The 22,927-nt window shown below is 42.7% G+C and overlaps 2 protein-coding genes across 2 annotated transcripts; one reads left to right on the forward strand and one right to left on the reverse strand.

Annotated features, from left to right (window-relative positions):
* Positions 1-4,884: 4,884 nt before the first annotated feature.
* Positions 4,885-14,820, reverse strand: PIGA (phosphatidylinositol glycan anchor biosynthesis class A). The gene is made up of 6 exons (XM_063116378.1): positions 14,786-14,820; positions 12,914-13,695; positions 11,304-11,436; positions 9,603-9,735; positions 6,714-6,920; positions 4,885-5,425 (listed from the first exon to the last, which is right to left on the reverse strand). Exons 2-6 carry the CDS (start codon positions 13,629-13,631, stop codon positions 5,159-5,161), a joined length of 1,458 nt encoding a protein of 485 aa, XP_062972448.1. The 5' UTR covers positions 13,632-13,695; positions 14,786-14,820; the 3' UTR covers positions 4,885-5,158.
* Positions 14,821-17,058: 2,238 nt separating this feature from the next.
* Positions 17,059-18,886, forward strand: CHST14 (carbohydrate sulfotransferase 14). The gene has a single exon (XM_063130732.1). It carries the CDS (start codon positions 17,370-17,372, stop codon positions 18,480-18,482), a length of 1,113 nt encoding a protein of 370 aa, XP_062986802.1. The 5' UTR covers positions 17,059-17,369; the 3' UTR covers positions 18,483-18,886.
* Positions 18,887-22,927: the final 4,041 nt, after the last annotated feature.

The following is a 22,927-nucleotide window of genomic DNA, read 5'->3' on the forward strand; positions in this document are numbered from 1 at the left end:
TTTTGCCTTGCCCTATGTCAAATTTCAGAGAACTGCTTACATCATTATTATTATTATTATTATTCACATTTATTTTAAACCTTCCAGCAGTTGTTCCTCCATTACCACAGAAACACACCCTGTTTTTTTATTGCAAGCCATAAATTGATATCAAATAATGCTTCAAATTAAGCTTGTGGCATGTTTTTTCTGGACTAATTAAGCAACACTACAACAGCAGATACTACACTATGTTGTTTTTGCTGCAATAAATCAACATGGCTACCCTCTGAAATAAATTGTATGCCAAAAATTAAATTAAACAAAGATGGCTTTGAATAGAAAAACTTATCTAGAAGAAAAATGTTTCAATGCAAATTAAAGATAAAAGCAAAAAGGAACAGGCACCTTTCTGAACTGCACAAAAAGCTAAGCAAAATACCATGGCAGCATTTCTACAGAAGGCTTTTATAGTGCTTTTGTAATTGCTCACTCATGGTAGTTTGCGGGTCCTTTACATGACACTGCCATCTTCCAAGGCTTCTCCCAAGCTTGGCAAACATTATCGCAGGGTTTTTCCTAACAAGGAAAGTATGGTATTATTTAAAAATGGTGGAATGAGTCACATGGAATAGCAGAATTTCTACTGCATCTATTTATTTATTATTTAAAGCATTTTTATAGCGCTGCCTCACCATTTCTGGCATCGAGGCGCTTTACAATAACATATAAAACAATTCCATTAAAACCTATCTATTACAATCTAGTGGTTGTATAGTATAAAAGCAGAGAAAGAAACCACCACCACCAGAAAAAAGTATGTGTAAAGGAATCAATCTTAATCCCCCAAATAATCTGGCAGCAGAAGCTTCAATAGAAGTGTAAGATAAAAGTTTCATGTAACCGCCCAGAGAGCTTCAGCTATTGGGCAGTATAGAAATGTAATAAATAAATAACTGTATAGAGGCCCTGGTTTGGTTCCAAACGTTTCTTCCACTGTTCGTGTTAGGATCACTGGAAGAAGGGAACTTTGGATTCAACAACTCACTGGGTACCACTCCCTCAGCACTAGTGATTCTTGTGTCATGGAAATGGTCTCTTATGAATCACAATTGTTAGAACTACTATTAGGTATAGTTATAGGAAACACTATGGCCATAGCTAGACCTAAGGTTTATCCCTGGATCGTCCAGGGGTGAAACCTGTTCATCTAGTGACACACAAGGGATCCAGTGCTCAGGCAGGGGCGAACCCTGGATGGTCCCAGGATAAACCTTAGGTCTAGCTGTGGCCTCAGTCAAGTAAATTCACACATTACTGTCACATTTGCTGACTCACAGATGTTTGTGGTTTTTGATGTGCCGTTTCAAATTTACAAATGATCTCTTGGTGGTATGGTCAAAAACATATGGGCATCGACAGATCAACTTATCCCAAATGTATGTCTAGTGTCAAAAATATGAACTAATCCCATGTTAGTTAGAAAAAACTTGGGTTTGTGGGAAGCAGCAATGCAAGGTTCTTACCAACTTATTGGGGGGGGACCACAAAAACCTCGTAAGCTCTTCAAGATAACCTGTTAACACCTGGTTGCTTGCAGACACCATTTGGACTTATCCAAACTATTCCATTTTAGGCCCTTTGCATAATGCTTTGTTTCTTGCATTCCAACCCAAGCTCAGGAACACAAGCACAGGTCACAGAGGGCTATGCAGCCTCATGCACTGGCAATCAGAAGGAATGGCTTTCACATTTTAGTTGTCAATAATTGGTGTCTACAAAGTTTATGCATCAGCAGTAGACATCAAAGCAAAAAGCAAAGAGCTCGTATAAAGTCATTTATTTTCATATACAGACTGCCCAGCCCACAAACAGGAGGGTGGGGAGAGACATAAAACAACATACCCTTAAAAGGCTATTAAAATCTTTTAAAAACATTTCCTTTAAAAAAAAAATATTTGTCATACTGTACAATACTGAGGCAGTCTATTACACAAAAGTTCTTTAACTGTGTTTCTTAGAGCTTGGATTCCCACCACCACCCCAACTTAGTCTATCTTCTCAGGGGTTCCCACCTAGCACCAACCATCTGTTCCACAGAGCATGAAGAGATCTTTATGGTCAGGCATGGCTGTACAGCCTGCTGTTGTATGAAAAAAGGTCTGAGGTCTAGAACACTAATCCAACAAGAAATGAGAGGAGAACAAAGCATCTCTATTCCCTTCCTGAAGTGACATATGGAAGCATTAAAAATGCAGCAGCTTCTTCCAAACAAGGCTGGGTGATGTAGAAAGTCTAAATCATTAAGGATCCCTTGAGCAAAAACATTCAACTCCCCTGCCCACCCCCTCCCCATTTAGGAGTGCTGAGGGGAGAAGGACTACACCTCCATCAGGATCCTACCCCTCCCTAAAATGTAGCCACATGAACATCCTGATATTCCACAAATCCCAAATTGGGGCCCATTCTGTATTATTATTTACCATGCTATTTCAATAGTCCTCTTGTTGTCAAGACTTCAATTATTCAGAGGGCAAAGGCACAAAAGACACCGCTTTTGAATGGACTTGATTTTGAAGTCTGCACCGCCATTTTGAAATTGAAGAGCCACTCAAGGCGTTTCTGAAGTATTCTAGAACGCCTTGTCTCCAACGTTTCTGTATTATTTCACAGCAAGATTTGCTTTCTACCATTTATTCATCAAGAAGAGCTGCCCTTTTAACAAAACAATTAAAATCAAGATACAAATTATTTCCTACTTTGTTCCATATTGAGACATTCGTTCAACAGCAGAAATTAGTTGTGCAATTTTATTTAAACAAGCAAAGTTACCATCAATTCGAAGAGGTACCAACTATTTTCTGCGGTTCTCACATTTTAACAGATAGGACTCTACACTCTAAAACTAGACCTTACTCACAACTTTTTTATGCAATGGTTCTTAATCCTAAAGCTTTAGAAAACTAGTTTTTGTGGAATCAAAAGAACTTACTTTTAATTTAATGTTCTAGGGCAATTCCATTTTGGAATTTTTTCAATTATTTTCATGGTAAGTACACCTCCCTCTCACAAATACCCTCTACAAACACTGTTTCTGGACCTCTCATGCTCCTTTCAAACTAATATTCATCTCTGCTGTCCTGCATTTTGACTGAAACAGACAAATACCTGCTCACCAAGTTGGTTTTTGTTTTCAGGGAATTTAAAGAGCAGTGTACAAGATCCATGGGACAACGTATGAACAGCAAATTATTGAGAACAATTTGTGAGTACAAGACATGGGGGCATGTCCCTTTGGACAAACACCTTAACTGTACACAGCTCTAGAAATGTGGCAATATATCATATGTTCCTTTAGACAGAGAGCTTGCTTCAGCTCCCAGAAAATTACTTGCAAGCAAGGGTGGCATACAGCGGAGCGTTGAATCTTAACCATGGAGATATTAGTTCATATCCCCAGTGATGAAACTCACTGGTGCCTTTGAACTACTCACTCTCCCCCAACTTAAGCTAGCCTTAGAGTTGCTGTGTACCTTCTCCGCCACCCCACAGAACAGGGGTGGGCAACATGCAGGCCCCCATCCTCTTTTGCCACCCTGCTGATATCAGCAGTGTGATGGCAAAAATAATAATAATTTTGCAAAAAGAATAAAAAAGATCACTGATATACAAAGAGATTGCCCCAATAAAGAGATATTTGAAAGTCTAAATCATTAAGGATCCCTTGAGCAAAAACATTCAACTCCCCTGCCCACATTTGTTACACATGTGTTCCATCTAAAAGACCACTGCAACAACCAACTAATGGAAGGGGTTGTATCCATAGTACTAGTCAGTTGACTGGGGGGGGAAATATTACTTGAAATGTAGTCTTGACAAAATCCCAAATGGCTATAGAACAACACTTACCAGATGGAGAAAAACATGGATTGATTGGACAACCTTACTCGCAAAATGACATTTCTCCCTTCACCAAAGGTACTGTCAACCAGGTACAGATGACAAATTATGTTTCTATAAGACACAGTCAACAGAGTTCACAAAAAGGCCTAAACATATTCCCATACCCTAAAGATGGCTGAAACCTCCACATCCTTTTGATAGTCTACTGGCATTTTTCACCCTAGTTTGGAAAGCTGTGCCTTTGCACCTTACGTTTGTTTCCAAAACAGCATTTCCAAGTTTCTGTGAGTGCTTTAAAAATAAATAATCTAACCTCACTTGTTCTCTTGCAGTTACAAATAGACCGCTGGAGGGTTTCTATACAATATTGAAAATTGACATTAGGAGTTTCAGATGTTAGAAGCATACACTTCTTCAGTGCTTTGTCTTTGCATTTGAACGAAATCATCCAGTAAAGTGATTCTATGACATGAGGATAGTTAAAGACAAGATGATCAAAGTACACCAAGCCTGGGGATCAGGGTAAGAGTTAGTAACATGCATTAACTTTATATTTACCAACAGTATGCGATATTGGCAAATATCAGGCACAGCTATGGGGTGCAAGTTTGCCCCTGAGCTTGCAAACTTATTCATGGACAGCTTTGAACAAACATATATCCCTAATCAGGGGAGTACTTTTCAAACCCACATTAAAACCTATAAGAGGTATCTCGATGACATCTTTTTGATTTGGAAGGGCACTGCAAAAAAACGAATGGAATTTAAAACTTATCTCAATAGTATACATACCATAAAATGTGAGTTTATGACACCTCTAGAATTAATTTTCTGGATGTGGTGGTAATTAAAAGTGGTGCCTCAATATATACAGATACCTATAGAAAGGCTACAGATGCCAGTTCATACTTGAAGTATGATAGTTTCCATCCTACACACATTAGGAGGAATCTACCATAATCTCAACTTATAAGACTCAGAAGGAACTTACTTTCTCCCATGTGATTTCTCCCATTAATAGTCACAATGATAGTCCACATTTATACAAAATAATTCAAGTGGAAATAAACACAAACTGCTATTGTTGCAAATCTTAGCAAGCATGTCTATCCATAACCATTTAGACTGTCTAATCTGAGGTAGAACATCTTACCGATTTTCTTTCCAATCATTAAGGAAGGCTGACCAATAATTTATAAACATTTTTCTGTTGGTGAATGTAAATCTAACAACCAATGCCAGAACTGTCAGAAAATGAAGCCCTGTCTTTCAGTTTCTAGCACTTTTCAGAGTTTGAACTCTTTCCTTTTTTGCTTTCATTGGGGAAATACTGTCGAGTCCATGCACCATTTAGGCCCGTGGCATCTATTGCAGGATCGATAAGGTCATCTGGTGTCAGCCACCTCAGGAGTGCCAGAAAAAGAAAGCTTAGCACAGCCAAGAGAGCAAAAATGCGACCAGTCACTGGGCCACAGTGAGACACAAGTCTGTCAAGCCGTGTGCTCATTGGAAATACAGTTTCACTTGCCACTCTGTCATACACCTAAAAAAGAAATATATAGGTATTAGGTTTCTCTGCCACATTTAGATTGCATTATCCAGTAGAGACATCCACTCCTACTACGGATTATATGCTACAAGCAATAAAAGGAGCATGATATCCACAAACACCTGTGTAGCATGCTAGAGGAGTCACGAAGAGATTTATAGGTAACAACCTACCATTTTGCAAAGGTAACCTCTTGATTCACAAGAACTTTGCATTCAGAAAAGTACGCATATTCCCCACTCTACAGGATACAATGATATATGCAGAATACTGCTTGCCTGGCTGTAGGTTAAGAGTATCCAAGTCAAATATATTCAGATAAAAGAATTTCCACAATTCACAAATGAACAATGAAGACATGAAAAAGTTCCCAGGTGTAGAAGATTTAATGAAAGTTGTAGAATTATGCTGCCAACATAATGGATTTGGGAACTTATTCCTGTTACATAATGTTAGAGCAAGGCACCGCATAAAACAGGCAACACATTTTCTAAAACTGTTCCCCTTCAACTCTGCAAAATACCCAGCTGGCCTGAGGAACAATAAAATAACGATCTAGAACAGTGGTCCCCAACGTTTTTGGCACCAGGGACCGGTTTCATGGAAGACAATTTTTCCACAGACCCGGGGGGGGGGGGGGGGTTGAGGGGTTAGGGAGGCACCAAGGGGTGGGCTTCCCCTTTCCTTGCCAGTCGCAGCCACCCTCCCTCCCTCCCTCCTCCTCCTACCAAGCATTAGCCCAAGCTGCAACCTGCTCCGTGTTCGGAGTGCCAATGGCGCCGTGTGCCTCCAGCCCATCCACACGCAAGGCCCGCTCCTGCCTGCAAGTGGCAGTGGCCAGGGTCGCGCCCGCCTGGTCCCCAAGAGGGAGGAGCGGAGCTGCGGCAGCCTCCCCACAGCGGCTCTCCCACAGCAGCTCTAAGAGATGCTGGAGATGGGTGGGGGCGTGGCTTTGCTTCAGCTGGGTGGGCGCCCAGCTGAAGCGAAGCCAGGACGCTGGCGCGGGCAAGCAGCTTCGGAACGGCGCACCCAGAAGTCGCTCTCCCAGAGCGGCTTCCGGCCAGGCGTGCTGTTCCAAAGCCGCCCACCCCCACCCCAGCTTCCTAGCTTAGCTTCAGCTGGGCAAGCGAGATGGCGCCCCGCGCCCAGGTACGCTGGGGTGGGTCTGGGTGGGTGAAAGCAGCTCACCTGCGCGGCCCGGTTCCTAACAGACCGGGGGTTGGGGACCCCTGATCTAGAAGATAAGTGAAACATGAATTTCAGAATATGAAAGTTTACTTACTTTTTCTGTTCTCTTTGCAACATTTCTCCAAGTGTAGAACGTTTTAACTTTGCTATGTATGATTTCTGGAGATGGAAGTGATCCTGACTTCAATTGGCTGATAGCTTTTTCCAATCCATTACACAGAGATTTCACTGAAGGCTCACATAAGATTATAAGATCATCTGGTAGCACCTCAGGAATCCCACCAACTCTTGTACTCACCACCTAAGGCAGCAGAGAAAATGTTATACTTGCTGGGCAGTTAATGTCTCCAAAGTATCAATACTACTATAGAGCAATTTATGTTTCATCTAAAAAAAAACCCAAAAGGATTGCTATTTGTTTATACCATTTTTATGCTATCCTTCATCTGGGTGGCACACATGGCTGTCTTTCCTTTTACTCTCACAACAACCTGTGAGGTAAATTAAGATGACAGTGTGACCCTGTTCAGATGACACAGTAAGCCATGGTGGTTAAGTATTTTGAGCTAAACATTATGGCTTAGTATGTCTTGTGAACCATGACTTAGCATGTTGTGTAAACCATTCCTAACCATGGTGGCTACATAACCACAGTTTAAACATGCTCACTAAACATTTGCTGCAAAAGGGTTAGTGGCCTCACCATGGCTTAGCATGTTGTCTGAATAGGCCCAATGCAAATGGCCCAAGGTCATGTACTAAGCCTCATGCCTGAGCAGAAACTTGGGTCTGTGACAGTAAACACTCAGGTTCAACACTACTTCTTTGACTCTTCTCTCACCTTTGCCCCACCCCCATTTTAGTCCATCTTCAAATCACATCATTTCTTCCCTAATTTAGATGCCAGTTTAAGACCTTCCTCTTCCAGCAGGCATTCAATCTTTAATCTTCTGCTCTGATATTTTACCATTGGTTCTTTAATATTTTAATGTTTTCATATTCTGACACTTTTACTGTTGTATCAGTTTGGTTGTTGGTTTGTTGTTGTTGTTATTATTATTGTAAGACACCCTGTGGGGATTTGCCAGTTGGGTGGTATATAAATTTAATGAACAAATTATATTATCTGAATACATTTGATTGGATACTCTTCCCTTTCCCTGCCATGAAAACTTTGTTCTGTACCTTGGACATCTCTCTCCTCAAGTATTGCATTTTTCCCCTCCCTGGTCTTTCACTGCCTTATCTTGGGCCCCACATCTCTATCCAGCACTCTGCTAGATATCATGATCTTTGCCCACCCTTATCTCTTCACTTTTATATCACAAAATATTGCTACTTAGGACCTTTGCTCAATCAGCTCTACTAATAGCCATTCAAAGGTCTCCAGTTCACTCAAACATCTCTGCCCTTGCTCCCTTATACCTGGAACAGCCTCCCAGAATGCCAAGAGTGCCCTTTCATTCCAAGATTGACCAGAACAATGGAGCTATCGTGAATGTTCTCTCTACCTGGGGATAGAAGGACATCCTGCTCACACTCGTTATAGAGGACGGCTGCCACAGATAAAACTATGAATGCCCTTCCTCCAAGAGCAGGTTTCAGAACTTCATGTTAGGCAAAGAAATCTTTTTTTCCAATTCTGTCTTGTGAAGAGTGCAGCCTCAGTAAATAAGCCCCATTGGACAGAGTTAAAATATGCTGATTGTTTTCATAAATATGATCGGTTACTATGGTTGGTTGAAAACTAGGAGAGGACTCTCCCCACTGGTGGAGACAGTAAAGGAACAATCCTATGCATATGCAGACAGAAAAAAAGTCCTATAATGCCCATGCTGGACTTTTTCTGTCTAAACATGCATAGGATTGTGCCCTCAATCTAGTTAAGCCCTGCCCCCGGAGACTGAGTGGTGGAGAAAGCTTGTGCAAGACATCCTTCCTCCTCCAAGTAGAAGGAACACTCACAATAAGTATGGTGCTCCAACTCACTTTAATTTAGTTATATACCTTGGGATATGCTAGCCAAACATTTCAAGAATAAAATAAGAGTCACATATGAAGCTAAGCTATCATTCCTCTTGTTCAGGAAGAACAGTAACCACCATTCTGCACTTTTAATTTGTCTGCCTACTTTAATCTAGCAAACTGTACCCACCATCCCAAACATAAAATTTGTGATTATTATTATCATTATTTCCCGCCTTTCCCCCCCCCCCCCGATACTGGAATTCAAGGCAGCTGAGATTATTCAGAGTCAAAGCGATTTTTTACTTGAACCATAACAGAATCCAAGCTATAAGTGATCTGCTTTGAAATTAACCAATTCCTGCCGAATTCCTCAAGACTATCGTATTTCTTCGATTGTAAGACGCCATCGATTGTAAGACGCACACTAATTTCAGTACCACCAACAGAAAAAAAAGCTTTGATTCTAAGAATAATAATCGCACCTGCAATTCTAAGACACACCCTGTTTTTAGAGATGTTTATATGGGGGGGAAAGTGTGTCTTAGAATTGAAGAAATACGGTATTTCATCTCCTCTCTCTCATTTTCCCATATTGCTGAAGTGCAAAATACTCTATCCTTTCCCAGATATACAAAATTGCAATGTTTAAAGCAGCCATAGGATTTTCTTAAGTATAAATGCTACGTCTTTTGTCCAAACACTTCTTTCTGAATACAGGATGAAGAATTGAGTATTCAATACACCATGCATTTCCTAAAACAAGCAAGCTAGCCATGTAAAAATCCTACAAAATTAAATAGAGAGAACTAACAACAAAGCTGGAAATCCCATAAAAATCAATTCTCCATTTCCAGAGAATCTGTAGTTGTAAGTACAATTTGTTCCTTCTTTATAAACTACTTTTATCAGTAGTGTTATTCAAATGTTTTATGTTTATTAATATTCTATATTTTAATATCACAGCTTTAAGAATATGGTCCAACCACCCTCTATAAATAAGGAAGATGGTTTTTACCTGTAAACCACAACTGGCTGCTTCCACTATTGCCATGCAAAATGCTTCTGTGAGAGAGGTGTTAAGAAAAATGTGCCCCTGGACCAAGACGTTTCTGACATCCTGATGTTCTAAAGCTCCCAGGAGACGGACTCTGCATGGAATTATTATGAAAAACAAGTTTTAAAAGGGTAACTGTTACAAAAGTCTTGCTGATTCAGGGCATGATCACAGCCAAAGTCAAACACTAGTAAGTGCCACTGATTTCAATGAAACAAGCTGATAAATGTGCTTAGCTACTTATACTATCAACATCGATGGGTCTCAAAAGTGTTTAACTTTGGCAGGATTGCACCAAGTATCAAAACAAGCAATGCTCATCAATTGTTTCACTTCACACATTCTGTCACAACTCACAACAGGTATGACCCAGCAGCCGGCATGATGTTTTTTCAAGCCCGTTTGATTTTAACTCTCCTGTTGCATTCAAAGGAGCTTAAAAGTATTTAGCTTCTGGCTGGATTATGCCTCAACTGCCCAATAATCAAGAGTCATGCTGGATTTGACCAAGGGTTTATCTAGCCAACGTTCTGTTCACCCAGTGACCAACCAGCTGCCCATGGGAAACCCACAAGCAGGGCATGAACCATCCAGGTTCATCAGCAACTGGTGTAGATAGGCATAACGCCTCTGAAATTGGAGGTAGCAAACTGTAGAGAAATGAGACAATGCATATATGTGTGAACCAGTTCCAAGGTCATCCATAGCTTACTGCTTTCTTTACATTTTCATCCATCTTATTTCATAATGATGAATGTTAGGGGGAAAACATCAAAAAGCTTCAAAACACTTTATAGATTTATTTTTAATGCTGCTAACTTAGTTTTTAGCAGAACATATTTTGAACTTCATGGTTTAAACTATTTAAACCTTAATCTAAGAAGTTATATTTTAATCATTTGATCTTAAAATTAGAAAGAATTGGATATGTTGCATCTTTAAGCTGCGTATTTGTTTTTAATTTCTGTACAATTCTAATGCATAGCAAAAGCAAAACAAAGTAAGAATAGATGGCAAGCTATACAAGTATCTAAAAAATTGACATTTAAATTGCTCAAAAGAACTATTTGAAATCACTTTTGAAAAGATTCAAGGAGTATTAAACAGTGCTGATTACAAACTAGGGCACTGCAGCTACAATTCTATATAGGTTTACCTGGGAATAAGTCCCATTAAGGTCAATAGGATTCATTTCTGAGTAGACATGCATAGGTTTGTCACAATCCATTTCCTTTTGAGATCCTCCCCCTCTCATATACATTCATCTGCCCACAACTGCATATATGAATAGGACCGAATCACCTCTTAAATAAATTGCATAAGCTTTAAAATATATATATTTATCCAGCATTTTTATGAACTGATCCAAGATTTCCAAAACTGACGATATTTCAGAACAAGAATATTGTAGAAAAATTGTAACATGTTACCAAATGTAGCTTAGCATCTGGCAAGACTATGGAAATTATATACAAATAATTGGTTTTATTCATGATATAATTGTTGAGGCCCACCCATAGAGATTCAACTATTGGCGATATAGAAATGAAATAATAATAATAATATCTAAGATATGCAAAGCCCCCTCCTTCCATCCCACTCCCCATTTCCCCCTGCCCCTTCAATTAACAAATGTGATGTTTTCAAACAGAAAGTACACACCTGTCATGTAGCTGGTATCTTTCCCGTACCTCTTCCAATATAATTCTTTTTGGTCCTTCTCCTCCAACTAAGAAATGTAAATCTGGATACTTCTGACAAAGCTCAGGAATTATACCACTAAGCAAATCTATACCTGAGGGTATAACATTTAAAGCCATTTGTTATATCAATAGTTGAAGCAATAATCTTCAATATAAAGCATTCTACCATACACACTAGTATCAAATAAAAGTGACAAGAGGTGATATTGATATATTCCCTGACATCTGAAATAAAGATAATAATAAGACCAGAGGTGGGCAGAAGGTATATCCCTACATGCTGGAGACATTAACTCCCATAAACCCTTGCACTCAGCATAGGGAGAAAGAAGCGACTGGCTGAGAGTAAAGGAGCAGGAAGTGTGGTTGTCTCCAACCTCAGATCCAGGAATCTGAAATATCCTATGTCCCCCAGACACTGCCTAGGGGCCATAGGATCGCTCCCTTAAATGTTTTCCCCAACCAAAGCTTTGTTAATAAATAATAATAATATATTTATTTCTTACCCGCCTCTCCCTTTGGATCGAAGTGAGGAACAACATTAGAACAGGAATCAATACATCTTAAAAATTCTTGATTTTACATTGATCTGGATAGGCCTGCCAGAAAAGGCTAGTCTTTAAAGCTGCCTTAAAATCACACAGAGAGTTAATTTTACAAATCTCCTCCGGCAGGCCATTCCACAATCTGGAGGCGACAGAAGAAAAGGTCCTCTGGGAAACTGATGTTAGCCTAGTTTTAGCTGACTGAAGTAAGTTCACCCTAGAGGACCTGAGTGTGCGGGGCAGACTATATGGGAGAAGACAATCCCGCAGGTAACCTGGACCCAAACCATTCAGGGCTTTAAAGGTAATGACCAAGACTTTGTACTTTGCCCGGAAACTAATTGGCAACCAGTGGAGTGATTTTAATGTTAGGGTAAGATGCTTACCCCTAGATGTACCGGTGACCAACCTGGCTACCATATTTGTTGCACTAATGCTGAAAGGATCAATCTGCTAGAAACATTTCATGAACCAAGGCCTTTTTATTACTCTTTGTTCAGAATGTGTTGCTTATTCTAGGTTTTCGGTCAGATCATCCCAAAGTCCCAAAAGGTTTTAAATGCATATGTGTAAATTAGGCCATATGATCACCTGCAAGAGCATGCAAGGCTACTTACATAGCAAGAGGGGCTTCATAGAAAAGCCAAGCTGTATGTACTACCACCCTTCTTCTAGGACTTATAACAATTTGTAGGATCACAATGTCTCTCAAGTCACTATGATCATGTGAAATCACAATAGCTGTGCATATGCCCAACACGAAAGTTTTAGTTCATACAATTAGCACCCCATGCAATCCCTGCCAGGCTGCATGCAGATCCAGACAGTTGCATGGGATATGCCAATGGTCTTAACTGAATTTTAGTTACATCAACCAGAAATAAGGGTCAGTTATCATGCCTTTTGGTAATTGTAAATGCATTTAGAATGCAAATCTAAACACAAGGGCATTTTCTGATCAACTCCATAACATTTCAAAGACGAAACAACATTGAAGTGCAACTTACAGTCCAAACCTCATTACCTTTTCTATATACAAGCCTGCTGACAACAACAATAGTTATTGTGTCGTTGTCCCATCTAGATTCATCTGGAGTGAAGTCAGTAGGATCAACAGCATTAGGGATGACAGAAACTATCTCAGGATTCAGCGCTGCTCTCAACACAGTGTTCTCCTTGCTTGTGTAAGAAACACATATTATGTGGTTTGTATCACACAATGATACAGTCAAGAGTTTATTTGTAAGCACAGAACTGACATCCGCAAATCCAAAAAGGGAGTGATCTGTAAAAACTGTCCGTAGCTGCATTGTCTTGGCATGGAACAGTGCATCATGAGCCATAGCAGAAAACGAACTATGTGCATGTACAATGGTGACTCTTTCCCGTACAAATATATACCTGAGAAGAGGCAGACTGTGGAAGAGAGTTGTTGCTGTAGACTGGTTGTACATAACTCTTAGCGGTAAATAATAAACTTTCAGCCCATTCGTGAGGTAACGGATACCTTTACGGTCTTCATAAGCATGGGTGACTATTATAACTTTGTGTCCTCTTTCAATTAGGCACTGAGATAATTGGTAGATGTGGCTTTCCACTCCTCCCATATTTGGATAAAAAAAGTCAGATACCATGCATATACGATGGATTTGACTTGCACATACTGGAGGCTTATAAGAGTTCACAGTGGAGAAGGAGGAAGGGAGAAAATGTCTGTGATTTCCTTTCCTTCTACAGGCCATGTTGGGTTAACAATTAAGTCTATTTGGTATCCATTCAATATGAAGAACAAGCCCCATTCAGTACCTAGGAGAGCAAATGGAGGGGAAAATACATTACATATTAAGGCTACAAAAACACCACACTACTTATTTATTTATTTATTACATTTCTATACCACCCAATAGCTGAAGGCCCTTACAAGGACCTTCATATAAAAGTAGCAACAGCATAGAGAGCAATCCTATGCATGTTACTCAGAAGTAAGTTACACTGTTTAAGAACACGTACTTCCATTCCTAGTGTATTTGCAGTTGCAGCAATAGCTGGAAGGCGAGCAACAGTTTTTGGGTAATTCATTATGATGCAGAATCATTTCACTGGCTTCTAACTGTAAGGCTTTAGGATCCCTACGTGAAGTCAAGCACACAAGCAGCAACCGAGGAATAAATAAAATCAGGTTCTAATGACAATAGGGTGACCATATGAAAAGGAGGACAGGGCTCCTGTATCTTTAACATTTGTATTGAAAAGGTAATTTCAGCAGGTGTTGAATATACAAAGAACCTGGTGAAATTTCCTCTTCATCACCACAGTTAAAGCTGCAGGTGCCCTGCCCTCTTTTAAAATTGTCAATCTAATATAGCTCCTGCAGCTTTAACTGTGATGATAAAGAGGGAATTTCACCAGGTTCCCCATATATACAAATGACACCTGCTGAAATCCCCTTTTCTATGCAACTGTTAAAGATACAGGAGCCCTGCCCTCCTTTGAATATGGTCATCCTAAATGGCATAAGCCTGTGTATATTTTATTCATTAGCAAGCATCATTGAGTTCCATGGGGTTTACTCAGAACACGGTCACCCTAGTCATGGGGTGGGTCCAAGAGTTCTCTCACCCTTCTAAGGGTGCCTGCCCTGAACGATGCTAAGGAGCAAGTACCGGTGCTATAAAATGCCGCACAGTATGTCTGGTCAGTGGGTCTGGGTTGCCCTCTCTAATACCCCACCCCACCCCAAGGAAGGCACTACATTGAGTTCACCTGTCAATAGCATAACGCACTGAGAAAACGCCTACGGTTCTTCCCCACAGTGCGGAACATTTCATTAAAAAATAACCTTCTCAAAGACCCATCCAAACCGCTGCCGCCAACCCGGCCCCTCACATCCACTCACCTGCGGCTTTGACCCCCGCATCTCTCTCACCACAGTCGGAGTCAAACCCAAGACATTTCCGGATTCATTTAAGGCGGGAGCATGCGAAGCGGCAGTTCCTGCCCTCGTTTAAGCGATAGCCCTATCCTCGCACGCTTGCCCACAGTTCGACTTCGGAGCCCGCACTATGAGTGGCCAATCAAAGAGCAGCGAGTGGGCCATGTGGTGCAGTGAAAGCCAATCCAAGTGTTTTGGGGGGTTTCAGGAAGTCGTTTCCGAAAGGGAAACTGACGCCATGCAGAGTCTGGCTGTTCTTGCATATGCCAGTGTGGAGCGCGGAGCTTTTCCTCTTTCTTATTGGCTGGATTACCTCGTAGAGGAAAGGCTTCGAACAGTCGGATCGGCCCCGCCCTTAACAGCTTTTTTTCCCCTCTCGAGCTCAGCTGCCTTCCTCTTCTCCGCTGTTTAGCGTTACTTAGTAACGTTCTCTAATCTGTTTTTTTAATCTATGGTATTAACCCTTAAGGGTCCTGAGAAATCCGCTTTGGCTCCGGCAGAGGCTTGGCTCTGTGGAGACTGAGAGGACGAGGCTGTGTCCATGCTTGTACCCCTTGCCTTTATCTAGTCATCCAAAGATCATGAGCAAGCAGAAGCTGTGGGATACTCTTCCTCCCTCTGAGTGGCCCTGCTGGGCTCAGTCCTTTCCATCATGCCACCCAACAAGAGAGAGAGAGAGTAGATTAGGGTGACCATATGAAAAGGAGGACAGGGCTCTTCTATCTTTAACAGTTGTATTGAAAAGGGAATTTCAGCAGGTGTCATTTAATAATAATAATAATAATAATAATAATAAATGTATTTCTTACCCGCCTCTCCTTTTAGATCGAGGCGGCGAACAACATTAGAACAGGAATCAATACATCTTAAAAATTCATGATTTAACATTGATCTGGATAGGCTTGCCGGAAAAGGCTAGTCTTTAAAGCTGCCTTAAAATCACACATAGAGTTAATTTTACGAATCTCCTCCGGCAGGCCATTCCACAATCTGGGGGCGACAGAAGAAAAGGTCCTCTGGGAAACTGATGTCAGCCTAGTTTTAGCTGACTGAAGTAAGTTCACCCCAGAGGACCTGAGTGTGCGGGGCGGACTATATGGTATATAGTATATATGGGGAACCTGGTGAAATTTCCTCTTCATCACCACAGTTAAAGCTGCAGGTGCCCTGCCCTCTTTTAAATCTGGTCACTCTAGTATAGCTCCTGCAGCTTTAACTGTGGTGATGAAGAGGGAATTTCACCAGGTTCTCCATATATACAAATGACACCTGCTGAAATTCCCTTTTCTATGCAACTGTTAAAGATGCAGGAATCCTGTCCTCCTTTTCATATGGTCACCCTAGTAGATGTTTTGGAGGGCTACAAGTCGCACAGAGGCGAAGAGGATTAAGTGCGCTGCTCGCCTGCCCTCTCCTTGTGAGCGGCTCTACCTGCTCTTCCATTCTGTCTCTGGACAGAGCCTAGCAGGGAGAATTGGACTAAATGGGCCCAATCCCCACTGCTTCCCACCCACAGGAAGAGTTCAGACGGGCAAGCAAGGAACAGCAACTAGAGAGAGGGAGAAGGGGCAGGCTGCAGTCTCTTCCCACCGGCTTAATCCTCTCCGCTGGTTCCCTCCAGATGTTTTGGACTGCAACCTCTGTAATCATACCCCATGCTTGCTGGGGCTGATGGGAATTATAGTCCAAAACATCTGAAGTGAAGCCGGATGGGTTCTGGCCTACAACCCATCTGGCCTAACCAGGAACGCCAATGGTGAGGCATGGTGGGAGCTGTAGGCCAAAACATCTGGCGGCTGGAGCGCCACAAGCTATCCATTCCCAGTAAAACTTTGCCATTCCTAAAATGCACAGAACTCCGCCTTGCAGCCGCCCTGATGCCAGCCGAGAAAATGCCATAAAGGAGCGGAAGGGTCCTGCAGCCACGCGTCCTTACGCGGGCACCGACTGGGCGCCAAGGCGCTGCTTCCAACTCCCAATGGAAGTGGGGCGGGGAGAGGCCGCCTCTAAGGAGCATCGCCTTCCCCTTCCCCTTCCCGGAGCAGCCGCGTGGAGGAGCCGTTCCGCAGAGAGCGAGAAGAAGGGAGACGCAGCAGCAGAGCAGCTGCGGTGGAAGCGGAGGAGGAAGAGGAGGGGGCGGCTCCCGCTGGGAGGGACTGGCCTCTCCGCCTCCTCGCCCCGGCCGAGCCGTCGCTGCCCGACTGCCGCCCTCCCCGGCTCCCGGGAGAAAGCGGGGCGCCCGGTCCTTTTGCGCGGCTGCCCTCCTGGCTCCGACGGAGAAGCCTGGAACCGTCCGCTTCTCCGGCTCCGCCCCGCATGGGAGGCGGCAGCTTGCGAGCCTGCGGGCCCCATCGCCGCTCTTTCGAAGCAACAGGCAGGGCAGGGCTGGTTTAATCAAGGGGGCTTGGGGCGCTATTGGGATACAGCCCCGGCCCTTCTCCGCGAAGTCCCATCCGGCAACTCTAAAGCAAAATCAGTGGCAGCAAGCCAGCATCACCGTTGGGCCTTGAGGTGGTACCACCACCGGCCCAACCAGTCTCCAGAGGCCATGTTTCCACAGCCCCTCATGCCTGTGGTGGCGAGAGGCAAAGAGATGGGCCCCACTTCAGTGCGCCGGGCCACTGTGTCTGCCAGGAGCCGCTCGCGAGGCGCCAATGGCACCATGCTCTTGCCATCCATGTTGATGTTTGGCGTGATTGTGGCCTCCAGTGGGCTACTCCTGATGATCGAGAAGGGGATTTTGGCCGATGTGAAGCCCCCACCACTCCATCCCTCACACGGAGAGCAGCCCTGGAGAGGAGTCAGCAATGCCAGAGCAGTGCCGGAGGATGTGGGCTACCAGGTGTTGCAGGATATCCGGAATCGGACAATCCGCACGATGTGCGGGCAAAAAAACATGCCTCACAGTGTCTGGGACCTCTCGGTGGGCCAGAGGAGGACGCTGCTCAAACACATCCTGGTTAGTGACAAACATCGCTTTCTATACTGCTATGTCCCCAAAGTGGCCTGCTCCAACTGGAAACGGATTCTTAAAGTTTTAGATGGCGCACTGGAGAATGTGAATGTGAAGCTTAAAATGGACCACAAAAGGGACTTGGTGTTCCTAAGTGACATGAAGCCAGATGAGATCCGTTACCGACTGAAACACTATTTCAAGTTCATCTTTGTCCGGGATCCCATGGAAAGACTTTTATCAGCTTATAGGAATAAATTTGGAGAAATCAAAGAATACCAGTTGAAGTATGGTGTGGAAATAGTAAAAAGGTATAGGAAAAACCCTGGGAAAAGCACAGGTGATGATGTCACCTTCTCTGAATATCTCCGGTATCTCTTAGATGAAGAGGTGGAGAGAATGAATGAACACTGGATGCCCATCTACAATTTGTGCCAGCCATGTGCAGTGAGGTACGATTTCATTGGATCCTATGAAAGGCTAAATGAGGATGCCAGTTACGTCCTTGAAAGGGTTCAAGCGCCCTCTTTTATACGCTTCCCAGAACGGCAATCGTGGTATAAGCCAGTGACTCCTGAAACTCTGCATTATTATCTATGTAACACTCCAAAGGGGCTTGTAAAAGAGCTCTTACCAAAATACATTCTGGATTTCTCATTGTTTGCGTACCCTCTTCCCAATGTTACCAGCGAATTTTGCAGGCAATGAAACTTTTCCACTGTGAAGCAATTTGTGTCCTATGCAATTTCCTAATTTTATACTTCTTACAAACACCTTTGACTTCAAATGCCTTCCTATATATGTTGCCTTTACATTAAAAAAAATAGCTTTGACTTTTTATACAATATGTATACGCGCCGCTGAGTTAAGCACAATATTTGTAATTTGGGCTGTGTGTTTTGTATATTTTAGGAACAATGCATTTTTGTAGTCACTAGATTATCAACTGCAGGACAGTCTCATTTCAGGTAGGAACTGTAGTAACAAGGATGTAAGCTATCAATGGCTACTAGCCCTGATGGTCATGTGCTACCTCCAGTAACCGAGGCAGTAAGCCTGTGTGCACCAGTTGCTGGGGAACATGGGTGGGAGGGTGCTGTTGCACCATGGCCTGCTTTGTTGGCCCCTAGTCGACAGCTGGTTGGCCACTGTGTGAACAGAGTGCTGGACTAGATGGACCCTTGGTCTGATCCAGCATGGCTCTTCTTATGTTCTTAAGATTTGTGGGAAGGGTTCAAGGGAATCTCTGTGTAGTGCATCATTCATTCACTTGTAAGGTCTTGTCATATTAGGGCAGCAATTTGATAGGTTTTTAAATTATTTTTATTTGAATATTGAAACACTGACATACATGAGATATTGTTTGTATTGGTAGAGTCATTAAGGATGCAGTCCTATATTCACTTCTGCAAGCAAGTCCCATCCAATTCAGTGGACTTACTTCTGAGTAGATGTGCATAAGATTGGATTATAAGTCAAATATGATTTGCCGTTATTTTGTTTCTTGGAAACATAATACCTAGATCCTAAACATTTATGCCCGCATATCTCCTTGTATAAAATAAACCAGGCATAACGTGTGGCCTCTGATATGGAATTAGCATAAGTATTCATTTGCTCTTATCTTAAGCACCTATTTGGCTGGTTTGGCAAGTCATAGGAGAGAGCATTTGCAGAGCATGCTTACACAGAAGTAAGTCGTACTGTATTCATTGGCTCTTACTCAAGCTTTAAGGATTGCAGGCTTTAAAACATCAATATGGGGAAACCCATTGATACAGTTGGACTTGTGACAACCAAATGCTTCCAGACACAAGGCTCCTACCGCTACCAATCAAAAGGCATTGTGCAGCTGTGCCATCTTGTTCTTAACACATTTTTCTTGGGGAAAATAAAAAGACCCATGAACGAAGCAGAGCAATTGCACAGTAAAAAGCCTCATATAGAAATACCTTCTCTCTCTGTGTGTGTGTGTGTGGTAATATACAAACTTCAAATAATTTTGAGCTTCATTTACTCTAGGTTCAGATAATTAAGTTTGTTAGGGTACTATCATGTTTCTTTGTTTTCTCCATGAATGAATATGTATTCATCTTTGTTAAAATATTAAAAATGAATATCTTTCTAATCATATCTCTAAAATTACCTCTAACTGTTATAGTGTACCTAGAAAAGTAGGAAATCTAATTTCTTGAGGGCATCTGTTGAAGAAAAAATAAGTTCTGATTATCCACACGTATATGGCATTTTCATAGCTTTATATTTAAATATTATGGTTATTAAGCATCAAAGGAAGTGGACAAAAATGGTTCACAAATCTTTATACAGTCTTCCTTTTAATAAAGTTTGTATATAATGCTTTTCTTGGAGATTGTGCTTTACCTTATGCTGTGAGAATTGGAGATATGAAAGGAGCAACTCCCAGCTTTCATAATTTGAAAGCAGGATGGCCTTTTTTATAACACTATTGGCAAACTGGTTCCTTTATCTCAGGCTTGGGCAGCTAGGATGGCTACATGCCCTCTTTTGCAGGCCATCCTCTATTTGAAGGGCTGCCAGAGACCTGTCCTCTATTTTGAAGTTGTCCTCTATTTGAGGGGCCATCCAGGCCATGTCCAGTTTTAAGACCCATCAGAAGGAAGAACTGGGCTTCAAAACTCCCATAAGCAGCACCTGGACAGCAGACTGAGCAAGGTGCACAGGTCACCTGCTCAGAGTCCTCCACAGTATGTTGAGAAGTACTGTACTTCTCTTTAAAATAGAATGATTATTTCAAAATTTGCTTCTATATATGTACATTGGCATATGCACATTTTATACAAATGGGTATCCCCATTTGTCCTCAATGCATGTCCTATTTTTGGAGATTCCCAAGTGGCCACCCTAAGGGCATGCAGCCATCGGCATAATTTCAAAAGCCCTCCACAAGCAATCAGTTCACACCTCTGGCAAGAGTGATGATCTGTCCCTCCCCAGGCATTCCACTGGACAGGAAGGAAAAGGGAGAGGGTCGGGGAGAAAGAGAAGGCGGCAGAGAAGGGGGGCTGTCTATACGTTGCCTTTGCCCTGGGGTGGCTCTGAATCCATGCTGTGTCGGTTATATGATGCTGCCGCCAATTTGGAGCTACCCCTGGGCAAAAAGCCAAAGATGCTCAGGTATTTGCCCCGAGTTTTCCTGTCCGAGTGACATCAGCGCTGCTCTTCTCTGTCCTCTTTCGGTTACTGCTCTGGGAAGTGCTCCAGGTGGAAGGCAACCTGCCATTGGTCGCTAGAAGCCACGGGAAGGGAAGGGCCCAGCAAGCCTAATGCCCCTGGAAAGCCCACGCTGCCTCCCTCTGTATGGATAACTTGCTGCCACCCCACACCAGCGAAACCGTGGGGTTTGGCAGTGGAGACAGCCTCCAGAGAAAGACAGAAGGATGGCCCCGCCTGCAGTTAGCATCGGAATACAGCCCTCAACAGAGACTAGACTTTCTCTGCTGCTCTTCCCTTGCCCAGCTAGCTTCAGCTACTTTGCTAAAGGTTGCAATATGTTATTTGAAAGTGTGGATGTGAATGGTTAGGGGACCCTCGGAGTAGATCTGGGGGTCTGCGGGGAGAAGGAGGCAAAGGGAAACTGCTGTCAATGGTATTGACTCATGCACTGTTGGATTAAACCCAGTGTTAACAAAAGTTCCCCTTTATAACAGCACTCTGATCCTTTGCCAGAGAGTGATTGTGCTGAACTTGCAGTTTGACACTGAAGTGCTGAGCCAGAATCAGGGGCGATCATAATTCTGCCTGTCATAAGTGCAGAAATAATCTGTGTTTAAATTACCTACGTCAGAATAGAAGGGAAGACAGTTGTACCCACTTAGGGTTGTATTCAGTGGAAGGGAACCGGCCCCGTGCATTTACTGCAAGACTTTAAGAGGCAGAAATAACTTCTACCTTTAATTAAGTTTTCCTTGCACCCATCACGTAAGGGAAATGCATAGGTTTATAATGCTTTAAATTCACAACTGGAAAAAATGGCATGCGTTATAATGACAACATAGTTATTTTTGGTTTATAGATGAAACAGGAAGAAAGCTCTGATTCACTGGTAACCTGTTAGTATAAATGGTTTCCCCTTTTCCCATAGAATAATACTAACTTGCATTATCTATTGACATACTACATTCTTCAGATGGAATTAATTTCACTGATATTGGCTCAAGGGTCCCAACTGCCCAAGATGCCTTTCTATTTCCTAATTTTTACAGGAACTTTGTCACGCGGTTGGAGCTTCTGCATAGCAACTCTCCACAGCCAGCGGTAACATTTAGTGCAGCTCACCACATTGGTCCCATCTGATTGTATTGGAGTTTCCCTGTCAGTGCTGAGATTGGAAAATCCTCCCGCAGTTGGAAGAATCCACAGGAAGAGAAATGCTTGACATAGCAGCTGGGCATGGAGAGTTGCCACAGGAAAGCAATCCCCACATGAATAAGGTAACTTTTCAGCCAGCCTTCAGAACAGAGGTGGGCAAAATGGGGTCTATGGGCTGCATGTGACCTCCCCACTCCCCATGGTGATTTTTGTGCACACACTCCTTTCATGTTCCCCTGCTTAGGGTGACCATATGAAAAGGAGGACAGGGCTCCTGTATCTTTAACAGTTGTATTGAAAAGGAAATTGCAGCAATTTTGAAGGGAAACAAGAAAAAGTGGTTCTGGAAGCCTCCTGGAAGTGCAATTCTGTTTGGAAACAAATTCTTCTTGGTAGCAAATTCAGTAGCAGTTGGGGTAGGGTGCAGCCCCACCCTAGATTATGGGGGTAATGAAGACCCCTGACCACCAAAAGTTACCTAACCCTGCTTTAGAGACATACAGTTGGAACAAGACTATAGGATCAATATAGGCCAAGCGCTTGCAGTAAAGCAAGCTTCTCCAGCCTGGTGCTCCAGATGTTTTGGGCTACAGCTCCTCCTGTGTTCCCGGCCATTGGCCATGTTGGCTAGGGTTGAAGTCCAAAACATCTGGAGGGCAATAGGTTGGGGAAGGCTGCAGTAAAGGATCTTCTAACCAGGGGGAGGCAACCTGGTGCCCTCCAGATGGTTTGGACTAGAAATCCCATCAGCCCCAGCTGATTGCAGTGGAGTTTATTTGATGGGAGTTTAGACAAGTGGGATT

Source organism: Elgaria multicarinata, chromosome 1, assembly GCF_023053635.1.
Source record: "Elgaria multicarinata webbii isolate HBS135686 ecotype San Diego chromosome 1, rElgMul1.1.pri, whole genome shotgun sequence".
Taxonomy (NCBI): domain Eukaryota; kingdom Metazoa; phylum Chordata; class Lepidosauria; order Squamata; family Anguidae; genus Elgaria; species Elgaria multicarinata.